Genomic DNA, 21,639 nt, shown 5'->3' on the forward strand with positions numbered 1-21,639 from the left:
TTTTTTCTGATGTGTAAGCTCTGAGTAACATCTTCGTCAGATCTCTTTGACAACAAATTTGGTAGACGTTTTTAACAGAGCTAATAACCCGGTTATACATTTTCCAATTCCCCTCACTGTGCAGCACGTTTAGGCTTGCTGCATGCAGCTTGTAGGCAGGATTTCCTATCCCTCCTCTCCCACTTAGTTTTTCATTTTCATTTTGCAAATATAAATTTGTTATATTTGAAAAAAAAAATAAAGCTACAGTGGGTCCCCATTGCACTCCTTTGCATTTTAGTAGCAGGTGGCGAGAGGAATTAATGCATTTTCTGAAGACGATGAGAGAAGAGGGGAAAAAATGGCACAGGAAGAGAGGGAAGAAAGAGATTTTCACTGAGAGGATGAAGGACAGGTTGGCCTTTGGCTTCATCAGACTAGGGACAGCAGGAATTAGGTGGAAACGATGAGTTAGAAGCACGTACAGAATCCCACGTCCCACACTCAACACTTAGCAGCCATTAAACTACTGGTCTGGGGCCAAAAGCAATTTCTGGATGAACTATTAAGCCCTTTTAATTGAGGCAAATTCTCTGAAACTCCAGTCTGGCCATGCAGGCAGACAGACAGCAGTATAACTTGCATTTAATTACGGGTGAATAATTTGCCCTTAACGTACCAACAGGCTGCACCTATGTTCATCCAACAACAAAAATTAGGCCCCGAGTTATCAATTATAAACTGAGCCACTGATCCCCAACATCTGTGGGTGAGGACAAGGTTATCCTGCTACCCATTGCCTCCAGCCCATTCCCATCCCTTTCCGTTCCCCTCGTGCTTTCTGGCAGGGAGAGGCTGAGAGGGCTTATTTATGGGCTGGCTTTATATTGCAACTCATTTTAATTGCAAAATGGGTGGTAAGAGCACAGAACTGGGACTTGCAGGCTGAAGAAGCTATACTACAAACTCACTCTGAAATTTTCTTTTTCAAGCAGAGCCAAATACCCTAAGTACAAACATACTAATTCAAACAGGTAACAGCAGTGTCCTTTAAATGCTTCCTCCATAAAAGGGTGAGTTTACAGAGACAAACCTCTGAGTCATGGTCAGGGTAAAAATACACAAAAAGGGATTTTTCAGACAGCTCTGAAGTCTGATGTCCGTAAACCCAAGCTTACTGACAGCCTAGCAGAAATCCACCCCTTTTTAGGGGGGTGTACTTAAACCATGCACACAACTCTCCAAAAATCAACGAGCCTTCAGAGAGGTTCAAACTTCTGTGCTGTCAGGATCAGGGTTATTTGGAAGGATGCGATTATTGTGGGGGAGCAAACCCAGGTCCACGCAAGCAAAACCTGGCTCTTGCTTTCGGTTTGTTTTTACATTTTCAGCCTCAAAGAAAATTGATGTAAAGATGGTTTTCTGAGTTTGACTCTCAACCTCACTGTCACTTGAGAAAGAAAAAATAATAATCCTCTTGTGCTGCAGCAGCCTGGAGGTCAGAAAGCTGATTACACTTAATGGATACAGCACGTTTTGCAATGGGTATCAGTTACAAGCTCCGAAAACAATAGCATCAGCGATAAGAAACTCCATCCCAGCCCATTCCTGACACCGCAGCACTCCACGGGAGATTGCCAAGTTGCCAAACCAGTATTTAATATAAGAGGTGAAGTTATACCCCACGGTAAGGCAGGCAAACTGAGCACGAGGCTGGAAAAAGCTAAAAATAACAGGATAAGCAAGGGTGGATCCCAGCTGAGCCTTATTAGTCATGGAGCAAGGGAGCCGCGCAGGGCTGCTGCCTGGTGGCACAGCAGCACCATATAAGAGCAAAAGAATGAGTCTTGTCTCTTAAATCAGATTTTTCCCCTCTCCTGTTCTGCCTCAGGCACTCTTTTCCTCCAAGCAGACTTGCTCTGGCAGCCTCCAGCTTCTATTAATAATGTGGCATATTGTTTTCTGTGAGTCTTTAAAAAGAACAAAGATCACGGGTGATTCATTTTAAGGTGTCTGCTGGAATTGAACCAATATTGACAGTCAGGCATATGAGGGGTTTGTTATAGGTATTTTTACTTACACCACCTTTGTGTCAAAGTGAAGCCTTTGAGATGACTGACGATCGAGTCACTGATGGCAGGAGGGCCCGGCAGTGGCAGGAGGATTAATCTGGATGAGCAGAAAGGGTAAGGTGCAACGTGCAGTGTTTTGTCTTGAGATGACGCCATCGGACAATGGATGGACCAATAATCAAACACAGCTCAGCCTGGTGCCAACGTCCTCCAGGGCTGCCCCAGCTGCACATCAGCCGCTGTGATGTGCACAGTCCCATTTTCCCCATCTTCTTCCTTGATGCGCATTGTGATTACAGCATCGCACCTATTCTCTCCCAATAAAGGAAGCAGGGCCATTGCCTTGCCAAGGGGACACGAGTGACACCGCCCAGTCCCTCACGCCACTGGATACGGAGCAGCCCGGTGCCCACACTGCCCAGGCTCAGCGTGAGGCTGGAGGGTGCTGAGGCTGTGTCCCAGGGTGTCCTTTCCTCAAACTGAGTCTTTGCATGGCTTGGCCACCTGGACATCCCAACCCAGCAAAGTGACTGCTTGCAGCCTAACAGCACCTCAAATGCAAAAATCCCTGGGAGCGCTAGAACTGCCAGACTCAAGGAATACCTGGGAGCAGCACGTCATCCCGGCACAGCAGGGCTGCATTTGCACACAGTGGTTCCTTGTTCCCGAGGCCAAACTGCGGAGAATTACCATTTGTTCTCATGATAGGGGCTGTCTTCTGAGCTCCTCTAAATATCACATTCATCCAAAACAGCATTCATTTCTCCAAGCCCCTCTTCCAGCAGAACTAATGCCCACACAATGCGTTCAGATGCTGTGCGCTGTTCCAGTATAATTTTCAAGTTTAAAAGGAATAATGATAATTAAGCAGTGAAATAAGGCTTTAGTACTTCAACGCTCATGAAGACAAACAAGAAGTCAAATACAACAAAGAAAAGAGAGCAATGCTGCAAATTAACCCCTCTGCTTTGGCTCAGTTTCAGCTCTTGCAGCTGGGACAGAGGGATCGGAGTACTCACCCCATCCCATGCGCTCTCACAGTCCATACCGGACTCCTGTATTTAATGTCAGGGACATTAAACCCACCATTACACCTCTGCATCGCCAGGGTAGGCTGAGTTGGCTCTAGCACTAAGCCCTACCTTTTGCAAACAAGCTCAGCGATGTTCTTGCAAAGCTCCAGGAACTCCCCAGCAATCAGGTATTGGCACAACCCGTGATAATGCCATTAAGCAGTAGCTGTTCCTGGGCCTTAGACTCCCTCTATGGAGAAATTGCAGTTAGCATTTTTGGATTTTACCGAATTATCAGAGTGAAATGAGCTGGGGAAAAGCTCCTCACAGAAAGAAAACTTTCAGAGAAGGTGTTTGCCTTCTGCCGCATGGCTTCTCTCTCCATCAGCTCTGCTGGGAGCCGCAAGCCCAGAGCAGAATAATAAATGCATTTTAACATGAAAACAGCAACAGCCAGGCAGGAGTCTTGGTTTGTAAACCTAGGAATTGTGGTCACCCCTTCACCAGCTCAGGAGCATCTGCAGAAAGCAGCCTGGTCGCCTGGACAGCCTCCGCACGTCCCTGCACCTTCCCCTGGGCTGGCCCTCCTTTTAGTCACTTCTCTACTAAGTGTAAGGAAAACGTCTTTTGGCCCAAAGAGCTACTGCTGGAGATCATAGAAAGCTGTGTGGTCTGTCCTTCCTCTACGTGGCAGTCACCTGCGGCAAAGAAGTTGGCTTTGGCGCCTGATGGGTCACTGTTTGCTCAGAGCCACTGATGCACCAATCCAGAGAGAGCAAAGCAAAGCTCTTTATAATAAATGCAATTATTTGGCATTTTGTTTGGCTTCACTCAGGGTCATGTTTCTTGGGGTTGTGGCATTGCTTCAAGGGAACAGGGGATACCAAATACCTGAGCCATGGGAGGAAAAAGAGAAGGCGAGGATAAAGCCAGCTGCTACAGCAAAGCAATTATGGCTTAAAGTTGTAAATAATATAAATTACCCCAGAACTCAGGGCGCTGCTTTGGGGAGCACAGGAGTGCATCCCTTTGTCGCAGTGGGTATTACTCCAAGGAATACTCATCACCAACCTGGAAACAGCAGCAGCATGTCCAAGGTACAGAGATATACCTGGTGGCCTTTACTGTGGAAAGTTTATTTTACCAGAAGCTGTTAGTTTCTCCACCAGAGGTGTTTGGTTACATGTTTACTAGTTTTCCCCAAAATACATTTTAACGAGCAAGAAAACCCTTTCATAAAACCACAGTTACTATGTCAGACTAGGTGGGGCATTATCTCAGGGATGAAATGCAGTCCCTTGAGGATCCAGACCTCAAACTACTCCAGCCTTGAGTCCAGTTTTGTTTGGTGGAGCGGAAAAATCAGAAATAAGAGTATTTAATAGATATACCTTAAGCAGACAACACTGCTGCAAGCTCCAGCTTTGATAGTGCCTGGCTGCTGAAGCCCTTGGAAGAGTATTTGGACGCTGCAGAAGCTCTCATCTATTATCAGTACCAGCAAGTTCAATGATATTAACCTTCAGCTAATTCTATGGCCAAAGCTTTTCATTAGTACTAAAGTGTAGAGATAGCAAGGTAGGAGGGACTGCAGACAAAGTGCCATCCTGAAACGGCAGCGCAGCTCCCTAAGGATAACACAGATTTCCATCTTGTGTTGGATCAAACCGTGAAGAGGGGTGGGATCAGGAACAGCAAGAAAAATATACATATTTATATGGCAATATGGCATATAGGGACAGCTGGTACTATCTGTAAAACGTGAGAAATGCTCATCCACACGTCTTAAGGGCAGCCTGGACTGATACTTCTTGAATAACAAGTATTGTTCATCTGGCCTTTGTGCAGGGAATAGAACTGGATAAGCTCCTGAGCAACTTTTGTGCGCAGTTTAAATATTCTTCATAAACGCATCTTTGTCACTTGAGGATGTATTTTAAGACTTCCAAACGAAGAAGGGGAGAAGGCTGTACAGAGGTCGGGTTTGCAAGTGCATGCCCTGATTTTCACCTACTTTGCCCTTCCCAGAATCAGACAACTGGAAATGGTTCCGGAGATGTTTTTCAAGGTTACAGGATGTTTCCCTGCTGCTCCCAACAGCTTTCAGGTCAGCCTCCAGAAGGAACAAGTTGGGAGTCTTCCTCCTAAAGAAAGGGCTCTATCATCTTTGCAAGGCCCAGCTAGAAGCTGGTTTTACTGTGAAATAATAGATGAGAAAGCAGAAGAAAGAAAAGGCCAACTAGATTGCACCAGGATATATGCTAAGTTATTGGATACTATGCATTAATGCAAATACACAGCATAGGAGAATTCAGTAAGGAAAAATGATTCATGGATTAATGAATTTTTTTTTTACCACTAAGAACAGTTTATCATCAACCTCCTTATCAGGCAGAGGAGAGAGAAGAAGATGGCCACACATGGCTCTGGTACAGAGTTCTGTTATTTCCCCAAGTCCCTCTTTAATAAATTCAATATAGGAATTACATTAAATAAAAAGTTTAGATTAAATTTTCAATAACTCACTAAAAGCATTTCAATTCCCTACAGACTGTATATACTAGCAGCTTTTGTATGCATAAAGAATTAAGCACTTTAATATAGTTCTCTTTTTTAGCTTGCCATCCACCAGCTGAGAGGGGATTAAATCTCAGCCCCGCACTTCCCTTTCCTTCGCATCCCCTCTGGATTGCAGCTATTTCATCCAACAAGCCAAACGCTCACATTTCATTTTAACCAAGCGCAGACGAGGTGAAACAAATGGCCTTCGCACGATTTTCTCATTTAAAGGAGATCTATAGATCACTGAGCGGGAAACCCAGATTGGTGATATAAATAAGACCTACGACTTCTGTGACGCAAATGACTCCATAGGCACGACACGGAAAAATAAAGTGCGCCAAAATGACACAAGTACTTGAAAAAGCTGGAAATCCTTGAAGACAAGAGTGATTATAGAGCACCTCACATCTAAGGCAATAACTGCACATAACTGCAAGAGGGGAAACTCGTTCTCCACCACAGCCATCAGCACTTTGCTTTCAGAAGCAGCGTTGATATCAGATCCAGGTTAGCATGCAAGGGAAGAAATATCTTCAAGTCTTTTTAGTTATAGCTAAGGAAACTTGCCATGCAAAAGTGGAATTATTTGAAGATTTAACAGCCAAAACAGGGCAAACCCCACTGCTGGAGAAGCCGCAGCCACCTCTCAGCGGTGTCATTCTGCCCTGTACCTGTGATGCTCAGCTGGTGGATGATGCCTTGCTGGGTGAGCAGCCCCTAACAACAGGAACTTACTGTCCAAGGCGGCCAGTCTTGGAAAACACTAAACTGATCAGACGATGTGATTACCTTAAACAGCTGTTTGTTTTAGGAAGTAATTACCTGTACCGAATCATTGGAGAAACTGGGAAATGAGGTTTTTCTTCCAGTGGTGATTATACCTAACTTTTGTAATTTCATTTGTGAATTTTATATACCCTCACAATGGGCTTTTCCTTTGAAAAGCATCATAAAAGTCCACTTTTTCCTGCCAAATATTAAATGGTGCTCCCTGAAAACCTCCTTTGGGCTGCACTGCTGCATCCTGGCCATGGTGGAAGCGCAGTAATTTGCAAGGCTGAGAGTATGGTCTTATTTGCTAAGAGAGTTACTAAAGAGAAGTCTCCTAACACAAAAAAAGCAAACATTTTACTTCACTAGGGGAAGCCATATAGTGTCTACTACAAAGTGTTTTGGAGTTCAGAAAACTTATTTTACCTTCTCAAGGGTAAAATATTTTACCTTAGCAAAAATATTGGTTTATTGCACACAAAAGTGTTTACAAACTAGATCACGCAGTGCAGGGAAACTCACCTTGGCTTTCTATCTATCCTTTGCTTTCTTAAGACGAGAGAGTATTACTAAATCTTTGGTATCTCTTGCAAGTCCACTTTTGTGTGTTTGTGCGCAGGTAAAGGTAGAGCTCCCCACCTGACCACAGCAGATCAGCAGCGAGAGAGCGGTTCCACGGCTCTGCCTGCCCATCGCAGCCAGGTGTGTGCTCGCTCCTATCTTCCTGTCCTACAGGCACTGGAAGTCCAGGTGTTCCTTCCCCCAATAGAAGAAGTTACGCTAGAGAAGAGGATGCCTGTTTACGGGAGGAGACGCAGCGGTGTCAGAAATGGGCAGGGAGCAGAAGACCGGGCTCCAGTGCAGACAAGAAAGCACTCAAGCTCCAGGTTCTGGAGCAACTCACGTCGATGCTACACAAACAACATTGAGGCACACCATGAAGCAGTACGGATGGCTTTTGCCCAGAAAACCTCTCTCTAGATGCCGTTTACCATACTAGGTTATCCCAGGTGCACCAAGCACACCTGCCCCTGGCAGAGACAGCAACCCTGTGGTGGCTTTACACCACCAAAATTAGTCGTGCTGGTCTTTGTGTTGTTAGGAGCAGGAGAGGTAACACTCTAAATGCAGCCAGAACTAATCTCTGGCTTTCTTTCCAGTTTCTACACCACAAAATTATTTGATGAATAACCAAGTGTTGCACTTGATTTTCCAACCAGCGGCCAGTTAAGGCAAAACTGTCTTAAATACAGAGAAAAAAAGGAAATCAAGCACAGCAATTCTCACTGTCCATATCATAACTGCTAAGCCAATTCTGTCGTTAATATAAAGACACTTGATACGGTTTTGGGGGTATTATTTTAAATATTTAAGTAGGAAGCTTGAGCAGACACACCCGAGGTCCCTGTGCACCAACAGTGACCATAAGCTTTGGAGTCAAGGACAGTCTGGCCCTACAGTCATAGAATCATGAAAAGGGCAGAGATGTCTCTGTAACAGACCCAGGACCACTTGCCTTTCTGCTGCGTGGGGCTGATCCTGGTGGGGCAGGAGGGGCTGTTCCATGCTTAGCAAATCACTGCTTTCATTCCAGCTCCTCCAGCAATCTCTGCCTGGTTAGACTTCAACCCTATCACTTTCTGCTTGCTACATTTATTTTATTACCTTTTCTAAGCGCCTGCAAGAGTTTGAGGGCCTGGTGAGTTTAATACTTGTTCCTGAAAGGCTTAGTCAGCAGCAGCTCTGGCAATCACGGCTGGGAAGGAGCTAGCCTGGCTTTCGAGTGCTCCTTGTTAGATCTGCAACGTGGTTTGAGTTGCAATGAATAAATACTTTTCAGACAGTTTTTAAACACCCTCTGCCTATGATTTCTCTCTCCACATATAGTATTATTTTCCATAGTGACAGATGCTACCGGCACCCCATCCTACTCCACGTCTAGGCAGAGTGCAACCACAGTAACTACTGTCCTCCGGTGGGAAAAATAACAGGTTTTACGCAGCACAGGTCAGTTCCGAGAATTAAAACCCGCTACTTTGCATTTATCATACCAAATATGCGAAAAACAGATGCATAAGTACATAATTATTATCCTGTCAAATAAGTGTTCTGCTGCCCACTGTGATTTCAACCCAAGATACACACTTATGTTTAAGTGGGAATTTGAAAGTATTAATGAAGGCGCAGCAGGGGAGGGGTAGGGGCTTCCAGACTGCAGAATCCCTTGATTTTAAGATTACACCAAAAAAATTATGTTCCGAGACAATAAAAATTTTGACTTGCATAAATGCTCACTTTTCTCTTTGGAAATCCTTAACAGTAAATAGCAAAACTTACCATGTCATATACCAAAAATACTCTTTTAAAATATACTCATTGTTCTAACAGAGCTAGCATAACGAACAGCACTCTTCAGCATCACACACAAGTACATTAAAGGGAGATTTACTGTTGCCTGCAATGTAATTAGCATTAGAACAACCCAACTTTCTCAGCTTGTTTCAGCAGTTTCCACATCCCATATGACCTGTTCACTTACCAATCGACTGGGAAGCACTGCCAGCTCGCTGGGGTCCATCACACAGAGGAATTCACATAATAGTAATGCTCTGATAAAGGAGAATCATTCATCAAAAAAGAATCCGCATGCTGTCACCCCACGTATTTAGCACTTTCTTTAATGAAAGGCTCTGCAGCAGCAATGGAGATAAAGGTTTCGCTCAAGATTATTAATCACCAGTGTTTTGCCTGACCCAGTTTCAGAAGCAGCAAACGTACATCTTTCCCATCTATCTAATTACCAACGTTTTTCAAGCAACACGCACTTTAAGATACCTATAGATGTTTTCTTAGCTTAATGATATTGCAGCATTTGGCAAAATCATTAATATCTTGCCAGCCTCATCTAACCTTTGAGCTGGGTGGAAAGTGGCCAAAGTGCAGTGTTGCTTTGATTCCTCCGCAGCAGAACCCAGCAGCGATGCATTGTTCACTGCAACATATCCTGCAGGTCCCACACCCAAGGATGCTGGGGGGGACACTGGCACAAAGTAAACACAAACCCCTGGTTTGACAGAAATGACAGTATTTCCCACAGCTAAAAGGTTTTGTCTTCATGTCAGTTGAGCCCTAAAACAAATAGACATCCCAGAAGAACTCATCACAGTTTTGACTTTCTTCAGTCGCCTGATGAAGAGTTAAATGGTCCAATTGAATAGCTAAAACAGCTGTAGGGGCGAGAGAGAAGGTCCTGCTGGGCTTCTAAGCTGTAGGAAAGACAGAAATGCAACTTCCTGCAAGCCAAGAGTTTGATTTTGAAAATTAGCGTGTCAGAAGTTAATGCACTGACAGTTCTTGTCTGGGGAAAATTGCTTCCAGGCATTCAGACCCTGGTTGTTACTTCGCACTCCCAACACCTGCAGTCAAGACAACATCAAGCATCATCTAGGAATGACAGACCTAACACTCTAAGCAAGCTAAAACAAGCAAGTATTACTTATTTCAAGTGAGAACAAACTCACTGTCAATTTTCAAGCTAATATTTGCTCCCTAAATGCTAGGGACAACACATGGAGGTAGACCAAAGCTTTGCAACATGCAACACCAGAGCTCCGTGCTTGATCCTGGCCTGTGTTCCCTGTGTTCCTGGCAGCCTTGCCACACCAACACTCCCGTGGAGCTTTAACAAGCACCTGTTGGGTGCAGAAGCATCGTTGCTCACTCACTCCTACATGGTCTGTGCATTTCTCCTTCCACAATGGCTGCTCTGACCCAGCTCTCCCCTCAGAACTGCTCTACCACTCCCATCAAAAATAGACCCCTACCCATGGCCAGTTATTAAATTATTTAAAGGTTTAATCTTGCACTGTAATACATACTTTGAATTAATCTCAAATGTTCAACAGCCATGAGAGGAGAAACCAATAAAGCCACAGGCAAAAGAAACAGTTATTTACACGGTCCATGATAACATCCATCCTATCAGCCTTTGGCATCTCCCATGTCAGCCCTTAAAGACTTTTGCAGAGGTTTCCAACTGTTTTCAAATGCAGACCTAAAACTTTTCCAGCCTACGGACAGTGAATTTAAGACTGTCACCAACGGCTCTGGCTCTTCTTCGGTGCCTTTCAGGATGCCCCCAAGAGCAGTGTGCAGCATTCCATGGGCAGCCGGCCACTGCCCAAACACAGCTCTGAGCAAAGCAGGAGCACCTCCACTAAGTCAAGACAGCTTCGAGGACCAAACGAGTCGGAAGGAAACAAATTTGACCTCCTAACACACTGTAAATGCGCGAGGCCACAAGCCTGAGGGTAAGTTATGTGTCCGGGCAGACAGCGCTGCCGTGTGAGCTGTTATATCTACTGTCAAAGGTATCAGATAAAGGGCATCTATCTGTCTCAACAGCGTATGTAGGAATATTTTAGTGATGAAAACGGAAAATACAGGCTCCAGCACACTCTTACCCATATGGGAGGCTTCTGCAGAAGTCCTGCAGGATGCAGGGATGAGCTTTTATCACTGCTGCCTGCAATAAGCCCGCTTTGTGGAGAGCAAAATTCATTCAGCAGTGCCATCCATCTACAGACTGTGACAAGCATCCAAGTTTCTTTACAGGGGTAAGTTGGCTGGCTGAGCCATTTCCTCTCCTCCAAGTGTTTTTTTTTTAAATGACTATGGAAATTGCAGATTTTATTTTCAGAAAACACATCCTATTGATTGTAATTACCATCCTCGGAGATGCAATGGAAAAAATATTAAAACCATTAATGCCGATTTGGATTTTATTAGAGCCATTAGTGAAATGGCAAGCAGAGCGCTGTTGCTTCCCCAGAACCTCGACAACTCCTGAGCACCATAAATCATCTCATGGCACATTTGTAACTGCTTCGGATACAGCCAGGAGTTGAGCAAAAGGGGAAAAAAATAAGGGCAACAGGCTTCTGGAAGATGGGTGATGAAACTGGTCCAAGTATTTTTTGTTTTTTTTAATGAACCTTCTAAGCATCAACTGCCTTCAGAAAAGATGTAATTTCTTCTCTTAGGTAGAGGTCCGGCAGGCTCAAGAGCCATCTAACACAACCCGTTGGGCTTGTGCATGTCAAAGCAGGCTTGCAGGCAGCTAGAGCTGCTCCAAAAGAAAGAAACCTCTGGGAAGGTGGAAAGAGAGTGCTGCAACCTGCTAAGTGCGACGACTCGCCTAGCCTTGCTGGCTTGGGTCAAAGGCAAGAAATGTTCAGCCCATCATAGCAGCTTGAAATTGGTAACTTCCAAATATGTTTTTAAGTGTCTTGATCCTGTCTTTCCGCAGATATGTCACAGCGTGAGGATCCATAAAACAAGTCGGCAGCTGGGTGAAGTTGAAGGGAGCAGCAACATCATGGAGTAAGTTCATGGCACAACCAAACTGCAGCTCCAGCAACAGTCATTTCAACCTCATGTGTGGGCAAAGATGGACCATCCTCCATTTCTATACATCATCTTCCCATGGGTACCTGACCTGTGTGAACCCTCCCAGAACTACCAAACCAATGTGGTGTTAGAAACCTGCCTTTGGATCTGGCATTCCAGCAAGGCCAGATCACGAGAACAACCTATCCATGGACATCGCATGGCCAGGAACGACAGATTCTCAGCCCGGCTTCATCCAACCCAGCCGCTCCTGCGGTTCTCTCACCAGCACCACTTAACAACGCTGCCAAAGCTGAGCAGAATCATAGAATCACTGGGTTGGAAGGGACCCACTGGCCGGCCTCTTCCTGAATGCTCCTGGCAAGAGCTTCTCAGTCACCATTACCCAGTGTGTGACCTAAGGAACTAGCCTTGGCCCTCACAGATTCTTTGTGCTGTGTAATTGCATCTGGAAGCTAAACAACAGTAAATCCCACATAATTAATATTCATTTTCTCCAACCTCCCCAGTGACTTGGTGCAGATCTCTGCACACATAGGTCCTTCTTCACATTAAAAGCTGCAGCCCTCCCGACGTCTCCTTGCATTTCAGCCCAGATCTCCTCGCCCAGAAAACCACCTAAAACCTAAAGTGAAGGCCAGATGGAGCTGATCACTCCTGTCCCAGCGAGGTGGCCTCTGCCCTGCCTTCTCCTGGAGCACGATAAAAAGCAACTGAACACAGATACTGACACCGGAAAGAACTCTCTCTTCCTCTTATTTTATAGGAGTTGCTCAGGATTTTACGTTCCTTAATAGATCATCTATGCTGGATTCCTCTTAACGTAAACCAACCCAAGAAACACTTCCACTCAAAGCAATAGGTGCTTTCACACCACAGCCCTGGTGACGAGATCATTTTACATGACCCTGGCCAAGGCTATAATACTGAAATTTCCCTTTTCTAACATATTCTGCTAGCAGTTGGAGCAAGCAGTCCATCTTCTCTGTAGTTGTTTCCTGGCTGGTTTCACTTCACGATTTTCATGTTTACAAACATTTGGGCTTCCAGCAGGGCAAGGCAAGGTTTTGTTATAAATAGTAAGATACTGGAATCACAGGAAAATGTCAGGGGCAGGAAAAAAACAAACAAACAAACAAAAAAGAGCTGTTTTTTTTCTTTAGTCTGGTTTTAGTGAGTCTTGAAGAAACTGTGTCCCTGCAGCTTGTGGGACATTGGTCTGGGTGCTACAGACACAGCCCAAAACGTGGGGGAGGAAACAGTGGTACCACAGGAGGCATCACACACTGGGGTGAAATGTCCCTTCCCAGTGGGATCTGGGCTGCTGCCAGCAGCCCTTCCCCTTTGTCCCAATTGGGAAATGAAAACAGCAGAGCTGGAATCCCTCCTCCTCCCTGTGCACCAGGGGAAGGGGAATCCCAGCACTGCAGAAGCAAAGAAAAGGCTGGAAAAAACAAACCAAAACCCACCTTGTCCAGGTGCCTCCAGTACCACTGGTTGGGTGGAAAGTTGAGGAAAGCCTCTCCAGGGCTACATACAGGGAAAAACTCATGTCTCTGCAGTGGGAAACTCCAGCTAAGAGGACCGGCACCTCAGCCTTAGCCATGGGAGATGCTCTCAAGGTGCTGGGCTTCTCGGTGCCCAAACCTGGGTCCTGTCACAGTTCAGACCAGCTCTGTGCGCTGCCAAGTTGCGCTCAGGCTGCATGGAACAACGTGCAAACCCCAACTCTCAGCAGGACAAGTCAGGGCGTGAGGCAGCTGTGAATGCCTTCTAGTGCTTGCAGAAGAGAATGGAAGGATGGAGGAGGAAAATTCTTACAGAGGTGAACAGGCAAAATTCCTTAGGTGACACCTCACCTGGTTAGGCACATAGCCCGAGGCAAGGAGTTTCCAGCACTGATGATGATTCCAGCAGCTCAGGGCAGTAGAAGTTCATCAGATAATGCTGTCGAAATAAGCTCTCAAACCACAAAAAAATGAGCTTTTTTTTTTCTTTTTTTTTTTTTTAAGCTGAGCTCCTGCAAAACGGCTGTAATTAAGGATGTTACCTGTCAGTTCCTCAGGGCATTAAGGCTACAATGTTCAAGCTCTGGAAAAAGTCTCCTGCCAGACAGCTGTCCCACTCCTCTACTGGCTTATTTATCATACCCAGCAGCCACCCAGATTTTTCAGCAATTAGTTGTAATTCACGGATTTAGGGGGAAATCCCCACCTCCCTGAGCCAGATGACTTCACAGGAAGTAAGGGGATGGAATGCCTTAAAAAAAACAAAAAAAAAATCATATACAAAAATCAAGCGCGCCAGCGGCGAGGCTGTAGGATGTAGGTGATGAGGCACACATCTCTCATCACATGTGTCATCACATCCGAGGGCTCCTGCAGCAGTTTAGGAGATTCGGTAGATTCCTTTTAATTCATACACCGCTCAACCAGCGCGGTGCCACAGGCACGCGTGCAGTGCTTGTTCATCTCACCATCGCTGCGGCTTGCATCTCAGAAGTTACAAACAATTTCTAAACCACTCTGTAGATAACACGATCGCCTAACGATGTGCAGGGTTTCGTCTAAAAACACGTTTGTGGGGTTCATCTTGGTTGACACCAGGTTCTTCTGAAAGGTGAACACGCACCATCTGTTTGTCACTGCCCCCAGCCACCAGAAAGGTTGCTCCTCATCCTCTCCAAGGGAAAACCATGGGCACCTAGAGCTGCTCCCTGAAGACGATCCAGTGGGAGGTGTCCCTGCCCATGGCAGGGGTTGGAACTGGATGATCTTTAAGGTCCTTCCAACCCAAACCATTCTATGATTCTATGCTGCGGGAAAGTTCCCTTCTCCAGCCTCCGGGTTCCAAGAAGGCACCCCCGCACCGGGATGGGGGCACTTTCACCCCCCCATCACCCCGAAACGCTACTCCATGCCCACCCAGCACCAGGATGGGGGGCACTTACACCTTCCCACCCCAAAAACGCAAGTCCACTCCTCTCCATCGCGGGGATGAGGGGCACTTACACATCTCCCCCCGCCCCAAAATGCGGTCCAGGGGAGGAACATCCCCAACCCCGTCCTGTCGGCTTCCCCACCGCCCCACTCAGGGATGGGGAGCACTTACACGTCCTCCCCCTCCCCCCGAAATGCGACTCCACGCCGCTCCATCACTGAGATGGGGGGGCACTAACACGTTGCCCCCCCAAAAACCACGACTCCACGCCACTCTATCACAGGGATGGGGGCACTCGCACCCCCCCACCCCTTCACCCCGAAACGCAACTCCACTCCGCTTCATCACTCCGGGATGCGGTCCGGGGGGGAACATCCCCAACTCGGTCCTACCGGCTTCCCCGCCGCCCCATCACCGCGATGGGTGTCACTTACACATCCCCCCCCCCCGCCCTGAAACACAACCCCACGCTGCCCCATCACGGGGAAGGGGGCGCTTACACATCCCCCCGCCCCGAAATGCGGTCCAGAGGAGGCACATCCCCAGCCCCGTCCTGCCGGCTCCCCCGCCGCCCCATCCCCGGGACGGGGAGCGCTTACACATCCCTCCCCCACCCCGAAACGCGACACTACGCCGCTCCATCGCTGAGATGGGGGGCATTTACACTTTGCCTCCCCCAAAACGCGACTCCGCGCCGCTCCATCACCGGGATGGGGAGCACTTACCTCCCAACCCCGCCCCGAAACACAACCCCACGCCGCTCCATCAGCTGGATGGGGGGCACTTCCACGCCATTCCACGCCCCCCCCCGCCCCGAAACTCGACTCCACGCTGCCCCATCACCCCGGGGAGAACACCCCCCGCCCCCGTCCCACCGGCGAGTCCCCGCCCTCCCGCCGCGACTCACCGAGGCGGGGTTGGCCCGCTGTCCGCGCTCCTGCTCCCGGCACTGCAGCCCCGCCAGGTGCCTCTCCAGGGCCGCCCAGTCCATGGCCGGCGGCTGCGGCTCCCGCGGGGGCAGCGCCCCGCCGCCCCGCCGCCCGCCCGGCCCCGCCGCTCCCCCGCGCCGCCGGTGCTGCGGGGGCGCCGGGCGCTGCTGCGGCCGCGGGCGGGCGGCGGGGCGGCGGGCATCGCCGGGCGCGGACCCCCCGTCCTCCTCCGAGTCCTCCGAGTCCTCCAGCGCCGCCAGGTCCAGGCTGCCGGGGGACGGCGAGGATTTGCCCTCGGAGCACGGCGTGGCTTTGCTGGAGTTGGACTCCGAGCTGGAGCGGCTGCTGCCGGCGTCGCTCCCTAAATCCATGCCATCCTCCCGGGAGTCCTGCCGGAGAGAAGCGAGAGGCGCCGCGTCAGAGGGGATAAACGGGACACTCGCCCGCCGGGCACGGGAACCGCCGGCCCGGGGCGGGCCGCCCGCTTTGCCGGGGCCGCCCCCGCGCACCGGAGCCGCTGCCGCCGCGGGGCGGCCCCGGCGCGGCGGGAGGGAGGCGGCGGCCCCGCGGGCGGCGGCGGGGAGGAGCGCGGCGGGGGCGGCGCTGCCGGGCGGGGGAGACGGGGCTGGGGCCGGAGCCCGGCTGGGGTCGGGCTGGAGCGGGAGGAGCAGGGAAAGCTCGGGCTGGGGTCGGGGCTGGAGCGGGAGGAGCCGGGGGAGCAGGGAAACCTCGGGCTGGGGTCGTGGTTGGGGTGGGAGGAGAGAGGCTGGAACTGGGGCTGGAGCCCGGCTGCGGTTGGGGTTGGAGCGGGAGGAGCTGCGTCTGGGCGAGCAGGGAAAGCTCAGACTGGGGTCGGGGTTGGAGCGGGAGAAGTCGGGAGAGCCGGAGCTGGGGGAGCCGCGTTGGGGTTGGTTGGAACGGGAGGAGCCGGGGCGGCAACTGGGGCTACAACTGGGAGAGCCGGGGCTGAGATCGCGGTTGCAGCGGGAGGAGCTGGGGTTGGAACTGGGGCTGGAGCCTGGGCTAAGGCTGGGATTGGAGCTGGGGAGCCAGGGCTGGAGCCGGGATTGGAACTGGGGAAGCCAGGGCTAGAGCCGCGGTTTGAACCGGGGCCGGAGCCGCCGCCGTGTCGCCCGGCCCCGCTGTCTGCAGGGCGGGCAGCGTCTCCGCCCGCGGGGGCTGCGCGGTTTGGCCGCGCGGATGGAGCTTCCTGCGGGCGGAATAGCGGCCGTTTGGGAAGGGGATGGCCTTTTGCCATCCCTTCTGCGTCAGGCTGAGGATGCCCGGGTAGCAGCGAGGCGGAGGAGCTGGGTACAACGCGAGCGGCATCCTCAGGCGCGCAGCCCGAGGGATGGGCGCACGCTACACCCTCCTCACCCTCCTTCTCACGCTCCGCATTTCTTCCTTTTTTTTTTTTCTCTTTTTAATTGGTAGCAATTTAACACAATTAGTTAAGAGTGGCCTATAAATAATTCTGCTAAAAAACTAATCTAGTTTATGTATATTCTAAGTCACCGAAGCCAAGTTTAACACGCAAACGTTCCTATTCCCAAATTCATTTAAAGAAGACCTCTCAACGTTGCGTGGCCAAAATGTCGAGCATCAATGATACAGAAAAGCACCTTCAACTCGGCGGGTTGGGAGACACAGCAGTGCCTGGAGCCTCAGGTGGCAGACACCTACAGACCTGATGCAGCAGATACAGTGGGGAGAAGATAGAGGATGGTGAACTTCTCACAGCCCTGGGGCCTGGCAGAGGGAGAGCCAGCAACTAGTCTTAATTATAATTAAATTCAAATATTTAATTGCATTGAGAGGTTTGGTTTTTTTTTTTTTTTGGCAGAAATAGGGAAAGCCATCTAAGAAACACATCCTTAAGGTTGCATGGGATTTCAAACTGTTGCGTAGGATGGAGAGGGTGATGCCAAGCAGCAATGCCAGAGCGCGTACGTGGCACTGACACCCATTGAGCATATATGGCTCTGGTGCCGCAGCCCTGGGAAGATCTGTCCTGCACAGGTCCAAGGGCCTAATCTGCACACAGGCCACCCATCCTGGGTTTGTCAGTTCTTCCCAATGGGGTAAAGGGAAGAGCAAAAGGAGGGAAACATCTGCAGCTGGTTAACTCCTGGGACTTTTGAACTTGTTGCTATGCAGCTGTGCATCCCGAGGAGGTTACAGACTCACACTGGAGGAGCAGGGGGCAGGACGTGCCTTATCTGCTGCCTTGCAAGTCTTACTCAATGTCCGTCTGACAGCAGAGACTGGGTGCCATGGAGGGTCATGGTTTCAGCCCCGGGAAGTCATGCCAAATACTGAAAAACTGTCACCATGAGGCAGGCAGAAAAGAGATTGGTGCAAACTGTTGCAAACTGGGGAAAAGACTTGGGCTGAAATGTTTTAGGGGTCATGGAGACACCTGCTTTTCTCCCATCTAAGCGTGCCCCATGAGGTGTGAGACCCTGGCTCCTCACTACAGCTCAAGAGCGATAAAATGGGCTATGATATGCATGGCTTATTTGATCAAGATGATATTAACCTGTCTGGTTGTCCCTGCCAGGTGCTCTCCAGGTTACCAGCGCAGATTGACCCAAGTTACTCGCATATTAACCAAGAGCAGCCATGGTCAAGGCTGCATCCCTTCTCCCTGCATGATCCCTGCTTGCCTCCCAGACTGCTGTCACTTGTAGTTTGGACTCATAAAATTAATAACTGTGCAAAATGCGGTTTCAAAAATAATTCCAGCAAATCACAGGAGGGAGCAAGAGTTCAGCCTCGATCCTGGAAATGAATTGTATTGGCAAGTTTCTACCAGTTGCACACCTAAAGGTTAGGAGAGTGATGGCATTTGACATACTTTGCAGGGTGTAATTCTTTATTTTAGTTTAATTTAATACTGCCACCATCCTAAGAAGCGAATACTTGCTGAGCAAAGCAGAGGAGCTGCATGGTTGGTTCCAGTCTGGCAGTTGCAGGTTGTCAGAGCTTTATTTGTAGGATCTCACAGTATGCTTGGTTGAAAAATAGAAATCTTTCTAATCAATGTGATGAGTGCATTGGTGGCTTTAAATTAAAGAGGGGAGGTTTAGACTAGACATTAGGAAGAATTTCTTCACCATGAGGGTGGTGAGGCCCTGGCCCAGGTCACCCAGGGAAGCTGCGGCTGCCCCATCCCTGGAGGGGTTCCATGCCAGGTTGGATGGGCCTTGGGCAGCCTGAGCCAGTGGGAGGTGTCCCTGCCCATGGCAGGGGGTGGAACTGGATGGGCTTTAAGATCCCTTCCAACCCAAATCATTTTATGATTCTGTAATTGATGATGTCTCATGGAAGATAAGGGAACTCCCCTCCCACATAGCTCGCTGAATTTCCCAGTGCAGAGCCAGTCTGTGATGCCCAGAGAGGCACGATGCAGGTGGCAACCTCCTCCAAATGCAAACTTGCCTGTTCCAGGTGGAATAAAGCTATTTCAGCCACTGTGACCATTGTTCAACACAATGCAGTTGACTCCCCAGCACTGCTTTTCCATACTGCCAGACCTCGCAGATGCCTGTCTGCCACCCTATCTTCAAACGATAGTTCTCTTTCATGAGATTAATAAGAATATATATGCTTGATGATTTCCTAAGTTTCTCTTTTATTTTTTACTCTGTTTTCATTGAAGACAGCTGCAATCATTTTTAATCTTGTAGTAAGCCCTCTACTTTTCTAATTATACATGGAGAGTGTAGTTCCACTAGACCCTTCACAAGAAGAAACCAGATATTGTGATTCAAAACACATATGTAATTTCTCTCTTTTACAAGCCTACATCAAATGGGTTGCTTCTTCAATGCAATGAAAAACTTGACATTCATATGAATTTTAAAGGGTGAAGAGTGTGAACACGAGCCCTTGTAGATGAAAGAACATGCTTTACAGTTATTTTATGCAGTGCAAAGGAGGTTTTAATACAAACAAGGCATTGAGTTTATTCTGAAACAGAACTATATCATAAAAATAAGATACTTATTACTTTCATTGAATGAATGCTGGGTCGATTTAAAAGCTAGTTTGCTTGTTACCATAAGCTATTTGATTTACTTCATTTTAGGATTTTGGTACTACTCTAACCCCATTCTAAAATGCATTTCATGAGCTTGCTCTCACTCATGAAATTGCATAAACTTTTGGCTCAGAGGAGGAGGAAGACAGGGGAGCAGAGAAGCCACAATAACCCTTTAGCTGCCTCCTTCTCCTGGCCTTCACAGACATCATGCAAATACACAAGAACAATTCCACCAGCTGAGTCTTTGTCTCACCTACCATTCAGCACCCTCAGCTCCACCCTGAGCCCCAAATGCTAAACAGCCACGCACAGGACATGCTGTCTGATGAAGGTATTGAGCTAGGAGCAGCTGCCCCAGAACGGTGGTGGGTTCCTGGCATCAGTCAGTGTTACCCAAGGCAGCAGCTGGTGATAGGTTGAAGCACAGTCAGTAGTGATCACTAACGTTCGATCTTTTTAACCAAATGCTTTTGGGTTGTGACTTTTAAAAAAGTCTGGATTTTTCCCAGTTTTGAAAGTCTGTCTTTCCTGCCAGGCTTGCTGATATAGTCTCTCCAAAGTGCTTTCTCCCACAGGAGCCCCACCAGCAGATCTCCAGGTGGCTTCCTTCAGTTTGGGCCAAGTTCTAAGGGAAGAGGACAAAACTGAGTCCTGTGGGTGCTTTCAGTTGTCACTGGATTATGTCATAGCAAACAGGTCTTCTGCTCTTACCTGCGCAACTTGAAGCCCACTGAGACCCCCAAATTAGACCCATAAAAAAAATTGGTTCATGGAAACTGTGCATTTACCTTAAAAATCTGGCTGGGTTTTCTGTGGGGATCGCTCTCTAATTGACTTCCATAGAGCTGACCACTGTCATTACGCAGGTGGGGGGTTGCCAGGAAAACGCTGCTGACCTGCCTGCCCTGAGACGTACAGCAAAGCGTAGTTTCCTCTGAACATGAGGAATTTGTGCTTCCCACCACCATTACAAAAGAAATCAATGCACACTTCCTTTTCCTGGTACAAGCCCTTTGTAAGTGTTTCTGGTTCTTGTCATCTCACAAGATGACAAGTTATGAGGCAAGAGGAAGGCTGTTAGTGTCTGCCTGGAGTCTGCGTTGGTCGCTAACATATGAGCATGGGCCTCCGAAAACTGGATGGCCAATATAGTCACTGACTCCCAAACTGGCTATTGGTATTCAGAAGTGTTTTTTTTTAACCATCCCTCTTCTTTAAAAGTTTTCTGCCACACATTCTGTGGATCTGTCCTGGCTGAACTTGCTGTGGAGGTATTCTAATCTTTCGTTACACATAATGCATCTGCCAGCTTTTGCATAAAGAGTAAGCCAAGGGCAATAGCTGTGGTTTCTCCTTCCTAAGCCTGCAGGAGCCAGAAGCGTCCCTGGCTTCCTTCACGTCACTGCCCTAATTCTGAGACATCTTTAAAACATCTGGCCTGGTAAATATTCCCCATCCAAGGACCAATAACTGTCCTTAACCACAGCTGTCCCCAACACACCGCGGCCCTGCTGCAGCGCCAGCTGCGGAGGAGAAGAGCCTCCATCCAGCGTGCGCCTCAGCAACACCATCCCACGCACACCCCCAGCCTCTCCCCACAGCTCAGGATGGGCGTCACACCACTTCCAAGGAAAAAAAAAAAGCTGGTTTTCTTGCTGTGGAAGGGAGCCTGGTTCTGTCCTGCCTACGGCATGCAGATACCATGGTGACAGACACCTTCCAGCATTACGAAAGCAAACAGGAACTCATGAATTTGTGTTTTAAGGCCAAATTATATATAGGCGTGCCACAAGCTTGACATCTGTTGCTGTTTCCTCTTGGTACCCTTTGCTTGATTAATGCCCTGCAGCCAGCCTAGCCCCCCCTCACCCTCCCCCCCAATTAGCACTGGGAGGTACTGCATGAGGCAAACCTTACTC

At 48.6% G+C, this 21,639-nt stretch overlaps 1 protein-coding gene across 6 annotated transcripts in view; it reads right to left on the reverse strand.

Annotated features, from left to right (window-relative positions):
- Positions 1 to 21,639, reverse strand: part of SCHIP1 (schwannomin interacting protein 1) — a 177,400-nt gene that overhangs the window by 26,852 nt on the left and 128,909 nt on the right. For 4 of the 6 annotated variants that reach the window (XR_008451226.1, XR_008451228.1, XR_008451227.1 and 1 more), the window contains exon 5: positions 15,654 to 16,064. Coding sequence is in view for 1 of the 6 variants with exons in the window: in XM_054074370.1 (XP_053930345.1) it covers positions 15,654 to 16,064 (411 nt within the window). In the remaining 5 variants the exon portion in view is untranslated. The remainder of the gene's footprint in view (positions 1 to 15,653; positions 16,065 to 21,639) is intronic. The other 2 variants (XR_008451229.1, XR_008451230.1) reach the window with 1 other exon arrangement.

Source organism: Cuculus canorus, chromosome 9 (genome assembly GCF_017976375.1).
Source record: "Cuculus canorus isolate bCucCan1 chromosome 9, bCucCan1.pri, whole genome shotgun sequence".
Lineage (NCBI taxonomy): Eukaryota > Metazoa > Chordata > Aves > Cuculiformes > Cuculidae > Cuculus > Cuculus canorus.